Source organism: Sinocyclocheilus grahami, unplaced genomic scaffold, assembly GCF_001515645.1.
Source record: "Sinocyclocheilus grahami isolate Dianchi unplaced genomic scaffold, SAMN03320097.WGS_v1.1 scaffold682.1, whole genome shotgun sequence".
In the NCBI taxonomy this organism is placed as follows: domain Eukaryota; kingdom Metazoa; phylum Chordata; class Actinopteri; order Cypriniformes; family Cyprinidae; genus Sinocyclocheilus; species Sinocyclocheilus grahami.
This window is the reverse complement of record NW_015505861.1, coordinates 846,088-854,261: the sequence shown is the minus strand read 5'-3', so window position 1 is coordinate 854,261 and position 8,174 is coordinate 846,088. Positions and strand designations below refer to the sequence as shown.

The window sequence follows — 8,174 nt, the reverse complement described above, 5'->3', positions numbered from 1 at the left end:
TTTTAGGTAGGTGTGGTTAACTCTTAACTTTTATAAAGAATATCTCTTTGGATTTGAGACTTTAGTCTTTGCAACTTTACAGATCTTCTTTATGCACCAAGAGCTTGAAACACTCCAAAGAGAAAGGAAAAATTGAAATCGCATCATATGACCCCTTTAAGACTGGTAATTGAGGAGTTTTTTTACCCCTTGAAACCCTTAAGAAACCCTGGAGCAGGGTTAGCACCTGCTTTTGCAGCACTGACCCCACAGTGCGATGCCAAACTTGTACAATGTGAAACAATGCAGTGTTTAAATGTTACAGCTTTAAATGCGTAGCAACAGTCACTCATATTCACATGCATTGGACATTCACGTAAACACTGCTCATCTTAACTTTATAGTCTGAAAAGTCCAGGGAAATCTTCATAGTACTGGGCGATATATAATGCGAGGATGCGCAATGCTATAGTTAACTATTTCAAGTCTGAAATACCCTTAAGACAATTTTCTAAATATACAGTATCTTCTGTTGTGTTCCATGGAAGATTTGGAATGACACAAGGGTACATAAATGATAATGAAATGTATTATTGGGTGAACTACCCTCTATAATTCGATTTTAGTGTCAAACCTCCAACAGAAGAGGGCACAATTTCAGAAAAAATAGTCAATCTGTGCATCACGCTCAATAATTAAGCCTGGGAGAGGAGTACCTAATTACATGACTTTCTCTGACCTCTATCCACTTATTGGTCACTGCCAAGACCACGAGAGTCTGTCCCACTGACTGAACGATAATATCAAGGCAAGTTGGATGTTTTTGGTGTGTCGACAGGGCCATCAACACCCAGCTGAGGCTGTTAATGCCCACCCGCTGAGAGGTGTGACTGTGTGCACTGACTCAATCTGATTTTTGAACGACTATGTAAATGAAGTTAATGAATGATGAACAGCTAAAAATTAGCTACTGGGACACCAGCATTAATTGATGCCAGCCTGACCCCAGCCCCAATCTTCCCTTCATACACAGAGAGGAGGCTTGCCAGGGCTAATCGTGTCTACAGTAAACTAATTGATTACAACAGTGCATTTCATAATTGAAACGCAAATTCATATTGTCTTATAATCTAATGATGGATACCCATCTTCTGAATCACTTGCATACAGCCCAAACATGCACATCTACCAGTCCAACACAGAACGTTTTGACTATGAAACGTCCGTAGATGAAGCATAGTGACATGCTATAGCCAAATGCCTCAAAAGCAGAGATACATGAATAGTGCTCTGAGCTGAATATGCCCAGTTGCTTCAGCTCTCAGCTGAATTAATGTACTGATATTCAAATCATGCTTCAGATTTAAAGATTCCTCAGAGCATATGTGCTTTTGATAGTAACAGTAGTGTGATTAAGGTATGTATACGTCTATACTGCACTTCAATAATGCGACTAAAATAGGAATACTCCAAATTTCTTAATTCGATTTGTGTTTACTTCGAGTATGACTTTAGCCGGATTAAGGTAATCAGAAATCTCTGTTTACATGGTAGATTCTTAATCAGAGTATTGTCTTAATCATGTTAATATCGGAATATTGTTGTCCATGTAAACATACTCATTGGTAGATGTTGGACACAAAACCAGAAGTTCATTTAAATGGAACTGTATTCCTACTTCAAAAAGAACAACTTGGATAACTTTAAATTATGCATTAAATTGATCAAAAGATATAGTAAAGGCTTATATAATGTTACACAAAATTTCTATTTCATATTAATTATCTCTTTTTTTTACCATTACTATATTATTTTACTTACTGTTCATCAATAATAAATGTTTCTTGAGCAGCAAATGAGCATATTAGAATGATTTCTGAAGATCATATGACACTAAAGACTGGAGTAATGATGCTGAAAATTCAGCTTTGTTATCACAAGCATAAATTACATTTTAAAATATAAAACATTTTAAATTGTAATATTTCACAATATAACTCTTTTACTTTTTGATCAAATAAATGCAGTCTTGGTGAGAATAAGAGACTTATTTCATGGACATAACAATACACAATAATAATTTTTAAAAAAAATTCAACATTATACCAACAATTGTTTACATGTCAATATTGTTTACGAAGCTGACACAGAATCAAGTTCTCGAACACTGATCTGTCAGACAGAATGGCCATTTATGCTTGGCATTTGAAGAATAAAAATACTCTTAAGTGTGAAGAATTATAACCTCTGTTATTCAGTGTTAAAGTCAGGGTCATGTGATTTTTTTGTGTGATTTTGTTGTGGGAACAGAGCAGAGGAACATGTTTCCTACTAACTGATTCAGTACACTAATACTCTTCTTATGAATCTTGATCTTGATTGACGGTCAGATATTGGTCAGTGCAGCTGTCTATTTTTTGCTGTGTCATGATTATTTGACCAGTCCTGGCAGAATTTAGCATCTGTTACTAAGACCAGTTTCACAACATGTAACCTAGAAACCAATTTGAGGTAGGAAAGCTAGCAGAAGATAAATAAGATAGATCAGATATCAGAATAGATATCATCTCTGTTCTGGCTTTTTTCTGCTATTCATTTAGAATTTCACAAAATAAGCCACTCTCCTAATTTCACATCAGAATTATGATTATTTTCCACTTTGCAAATTCAGTACTTCATTGTCTTCCGTACTGATGTGTCTCACAGGCTCTGGGCTTTCCACTCCCCCCACCACCCCGACACAGAGTCCCGTTCCACCAGTCTTCCCTGTGGAGACCCCCAGTCCTGCGGAGCGCGTGGAGGCGTGGAGGAACCGCTCTCTCTCGTCTCCCCCTGACACAGGTCAGCGCTTCAGCCTGAGCCCCTCCACCAACAAACCCCCTAACCCCCTATACACCTTTAACTCTACCTCACGCCAGGTGAGTGAACAACTTCACACGTTCTTTCTGGGATTACTATAGTTTACACTTGACCCATAGAAAAGCAAAGTCATTTTTACACCTCTAGTGGCACCTTCAATCAACTAATTGCATATTTATTAAAAAGACAAAACTGCTTGCTCATTTTCTTCACCTAACACATCGTTTGATGTTTTTCGATCAGAACAAATTGTTGGGCAAATGTTTTTTCTTGTTTTGGGAAATTCATATTTTTACATTTATATATTTTTAAGCAGTTGATATTTGCATCAGTAATATATCTGATGCAGCAACTGAGGTCAAGTACAGGCATTCTGGACAATATGATGCTTGCTTGTAATTGACCTTTTCGTAATTGTGACTTTATATTTTGCACAGGTGACTTGTCGCCTGTTAGCCATTAATACAAAATGAGCATAGGTCAACAACTGCACACAGTCTGTTTGACTTGTATATCTGTAAAGACAATCTGTGAAAAAATATGTGGAAATGTTTGAAAAATTACTTTCGTAATTTTTCGGGACAATTCGTTATGGAAGCCCATTGCAAAGTATTTATTATTATGGAAAGTTTACATTTTACAGTTGCAACTGCAGGATATAGAGCCCTAATAACTATTTTAGACTATGACATTATTACTACAAAGTTGAATTTGCAAATATAAGAAAGTTTCTTGTTATTGGGTGTTTCTTCAACTTCAGACACTTACGTACCACAGGCTGATATTTATTAAAACAAACGGGTGTAAATGAAGATCACATTAAAACTATATTGGATTTTAGTTTTTTTACTTTTGATACTTTTCAGGTGACTTTTATAGATTCTTTTACACCTGTCGCAGACTCAAATGTAAACGTAAAAAACTATTTATAAAACTATGAATTAATCCACATTCTCAAATCTATGATAACCTACAGTTAACAAGCTGTGAATAAACAAACTATTTCCATTATTTATTTTAAATAATTTATACACAATGATTTAATTTTTAAACCAAATACTATGTCCCCCATTTGTGGTGTCATTTGCAAAATGACCAATAATTTTCCTGTTATTCAGTGTTAAAGTGTGGGTCATGTGATTTTTTTGTGTGATTTTGTTGTGGGAACAGAGCAGAGGAACATGTTTCCTACTAACTGATTCAGTACACTAATACTCTTCTTATGAATCTTGATCTTGATTGATGGTCAGATATTGGTCAGTGCAGCTGTCTATTTTTTGCTGTGTCATGATTATTTGACCAGTCCTGGCAGAATTTAGCATCTGTTACTAAGACCAGTTTCACAACATGTAACCTAGAAACCAATTTGAGGTAGGAAAGCTAGCAGAAGAATTTTTAAACCAAATACTATGTCCCCCATTTGTGGTGTCATTTGCAAAATGACCAATAATTTTCCCCAATAAAGCTTTATCAAAAGTGAGTGCACTTGTTTACCAACAGCACTACAGTGAAGAACTTGAGATGAAATATGAAACATGTGATGTGCGATAAAGATAAGTAAGTGTAGCCTAAATACCAATCGAACAGTATATATTCATTTCCAATCAGATTTAGTCAAAATATGCAAAAAGTGTGAGAACACGATTTAACTGATATAAAGTGCTAGCTATGTATGGAATTACTCTTAGCAAGACAAACAACAAGCTAACGTTATTTTATTCCAAAAATGTTTACAATTTCCACCACAGAATATTGGACATTACTAATAGACAAATAAATACACTCGTTGTAAGAGTGTAGAAGTGTGTCGTAAGAGATTTTTCACAGGACCAGAAGTAACGTAGTGCCCGTTCTTGATGAAACACCCTACTTTGAGTAAGTTGCGCTGTTTATTTATTAGTTTTTGTGGCGGGAACAGCCAGGATTACATAGGAATTTTGGAAGATTCGCCGGTTTGATTAAATACCTTAAAATGGAAAGTACCTTATTTCCTGCGACTTAAACTGTGATCATTGGCTCACGCGCTCATGATGTTTAAAATGCTGGTTTTGAGACTAAGTCGCAGCCGGTGATTTTTATAGCTATGATCAGTGCATTCGCATTTCTTTCGTTTCTTCGTCATCCAGCAGAGAGCGACTGAGCTGTAACTAGGGCCAAGTAATCGCTTCAGACCCAGTGTTGACATTATACGCTCCTTATGAAGTAAGTTACTCTACCTGTGCCTCGTTTTTACAGACGTGAAACAGACTCGGAATGTTCCATTGTCACCTTTGCGGGAGTGTCCGTCTATTAATATTTCACCACTGCGCTTAATGAATCTGTGAGTGAAAGCTCATCAGCTCACTCTGCTTGCTGTGTGGTGACCAGCCTGCTTGTTTGCAGATAAGCAGATTTTAAAAAATGGACGCTACCACTCCATAGGATCGAATAGGGTCTTACTAACTTTGAAGTAAGTGATTGTTGATGAAACCATCAGCCCGTGTCTTTGTGTTTCAGAGCTGCGTACTTGCTGAAGGCATGCTGGAAAAACTTGAACTTGATAACGAAGGTAAATGATTATACTTATGCTTGCTTATTTAATTTCATGGTCTTTGCAAGTTTATGGTTGATGACTAAATTGAATTTGCAGCCTGTTCTTAAAAATAGGTTTGCGCTATGTAATATTTTTGTATTATTTTATGAGTATAATGGGTCAAATTCATAACACAATTGTATTTTATTTTGTTTTAAAAAATGAATAATTTGTAAAGTTTTACCCAGATAACACACATACGTCTGCAAGATGTCTGTTAAAGGTCGCTTGATCTGGAAAGTATCCGCTTTTAATTAAATTATTAATTAAAAAGATTAAAAATCATAAACATCTTAAAGACATTTTCTAAATGCCTATTTGACATCTGATAGGAAACGTCCTATAGATGTATTGCAGATGAGCAAACACTCTAAAAAATACATCTTGCAGATGTAAATGCAGACGTCAAATAGACGTCTCCTAGATGTACACTGCAAAAAATGCTTTTCTAGCTTAGATATTTTTTCATGTTTCCAGCCAAAATATCTAAAAATTCTTAAATCAAGAAGGATTTTCTAGACAAGTAAAAATGATTGTCTTGTTTTCAGAAAAAACAAGTCAAAATTAAGTGAGTTTTTGCTTGAAACAAGCAAAATAATCTGCCAGTGGGGTAAGAAAAATAATCTTGTTTCAAACAGAACAGTACAGTTTTTTCTGAAAACAAGACAATCATTTTTACTTGTCTAGAAAATCCTTCTTGATTTAAGAATTTTTAGATATTTTGGCTGGAAACAAGACAAAAGATCTAAGCTGGAAAAGCATTTTTTGCAGTGCACGTGTGCGATCAGGGTATGCAAAACATTTGTCACATTTTTAACCCTGATAGCACACGTACATCACGGAGACGTCTATTTGACGTCTGCATTTACATCTGCAAGACGTATTTTTTAGAGTGTTTGCTCATCTGCATCTTGCAGACGTTCGTGTGCTATCTGGGAAGTGTTAGAGATTGCAAATGATTCTAATGCTAATGATTGTGCTGATTTCTTCTGTTTTCAGCTGCTGAAGAGCCAGACAGTGACATTTACATGCGCTTTATGAAATCCCACAAGTGCTATGACCTCATCCCCACCAGTTCCAAACTAGTGGTCTTTGACACTACATTACAGGTACGTCTTAAATGTCTTCTGTTGTCTAACACAAGAACAGAAAGTGAAAAGATTTGGGTATGGAGTTTTGTGTTATGTTCAGAATGGGAAAGTATCTTACTACATACTGCATACTAATCTGTTTACTCTGTATACTGCTCTCTTTTTTTTTTTAAGTAGTATATCATTTAGGAATTATTCCATGATACACATTTCAAACAGTAGTATATTATATTGTTGTCACATCAGCACAGCTGTAGTTGCTTCTAGTCCATTCATCACACTAGAAATGGTCTAGTTGAATGCATTGCAATGTGGGATACAAAATTCCATGCAGTTTACTTCATTGTATATTGTATAAGTCATTCCATTTATACATAAAGTTGCATATTTTGCACAGTATAGTGAGTATACATAGCACTGCAGAAATGGAAAGTAAGTTAGTATGCTTTTCTGAACATACTTGTTTCAGTTTTGCTTCCCAGTTGTAGTTTAAACACATGATGTGTAAGTGGTTGTGGTTAATGTTTCATCAGTAAATAAATCTTAGTTGGTGACTGAAATGGATGGGATCTCTTTGAAGTGTTTGGGAAGCAGTCATAAAGCTAGGTTTGTCAGGGTTAATCAGTAATCATGTGCAGGTATGTGCCGTTGTTAGATCTGGGGGTAACACCCTTATAACCTATTAACCTGTTGACTTTCCTCTGGTTGAGGGCCAGTTTAAAATAATAACGGCTCAGAGACGATCAATGGAATTTTATGCTTAGACTGATGTACTTGTTGTACTTGTTTGTGAATTAAAGTTTCTGAAATTAGGAAGTTTTATGTCTGGATTGTGATATAACGTTTTTATGGGCCATAACTTGAAATTGATGTGAACTGCCTTTATATTGAAATGCGAGTTAATTTTTAATGGATAACTGGTGGGTTGGTCAAAAATGGAGAGAATTTGTGTTAGAAATGATGGGTCCAGGGTCCATAATGTGCCAAAAATGAGCAAATAATAGCATTAGTGCGTAAATAAAACCATTGTGTTCCGGTTGGCCGATAATTTATTAGAAATTGCACACATTATTTAAGTCAAATGAAGAATGAACCCTTTACTGATATAAGCCACATGAGCATTTCAAATAATCCAGAATCTACTGAAGAAAGTAACACAGACGTCTTCTAACATCTTTGTCATCACAAGTTTATCTAGGGTGCCTAATTTATGGCATAATCTTTGCATTAAACCTTCAAAAGAAAGTTTAAATAATAAAAATAATGTTTTTATTAATAAAGCTCCTTTACCAAGCTCAAGCTTTTTTTTACAATAAGCATACTATATGAAATTGCAAAATTGCAGAGGAGGAAAAATTGCTCTTCACTTTTCAATAGTTTCACTTCTGGGCTCATTATGTGTGATTCTGCAAATGTCACAATTGATAAGCAGCTTATTAATTGTATCGCTATAGGGACAAAACATGTTTTAATCAATACAAAATAAAACTTTATGGTCAGTAAGAATTGTTAAAGGCCAAATTTGCCAGTTCATTTGTCATTGGCATTTTTTTAACCCTGGTTGCACCCAACTCATTGTGTCTATTGTGATATATATATATACATATATATATATATATATATATATATATATATATATATATATATTTTCTCTCACACCACCAGTTCCTCCA

At 35.2% G+C, this 8,174-nt stretch overlaps 1 protein-coding gene across 3 annotated transcripts in view; it reads left to right on the top strand.

Moving 5' to 3' along the window:
* LOC107559383 (5'-AMP-activated protein kinase subunit gamma-2-like) overlaps positions 1 to 8,174 on the top strand; it is a 54,941-nt gene that overhangs the window by 18,548 nt on the left and 28,219 nt on the right. For all 3 annotated transcript variants that reach the window (XR_001605617.1, XM_016243180.1, XM_016243181.1), the window contains 2 exons: positions 5,335 to 5,386; positions 6,410 to 6,519. Coding sequence is in view for 2 of the 3 variants with exons in the window: in XM_016243180.1 (XP_016098666.1) it covers positions 5,335 to 5,386; positions 6,410 to 6,519 (162 nt within the window). In the remaining variant the exon portion in view is untranslated. The remainder of the gene's footprint in view (positions 1 to 5,334; positions 5,387 to 6,409; positions 6,520 to 8,174) is intronic.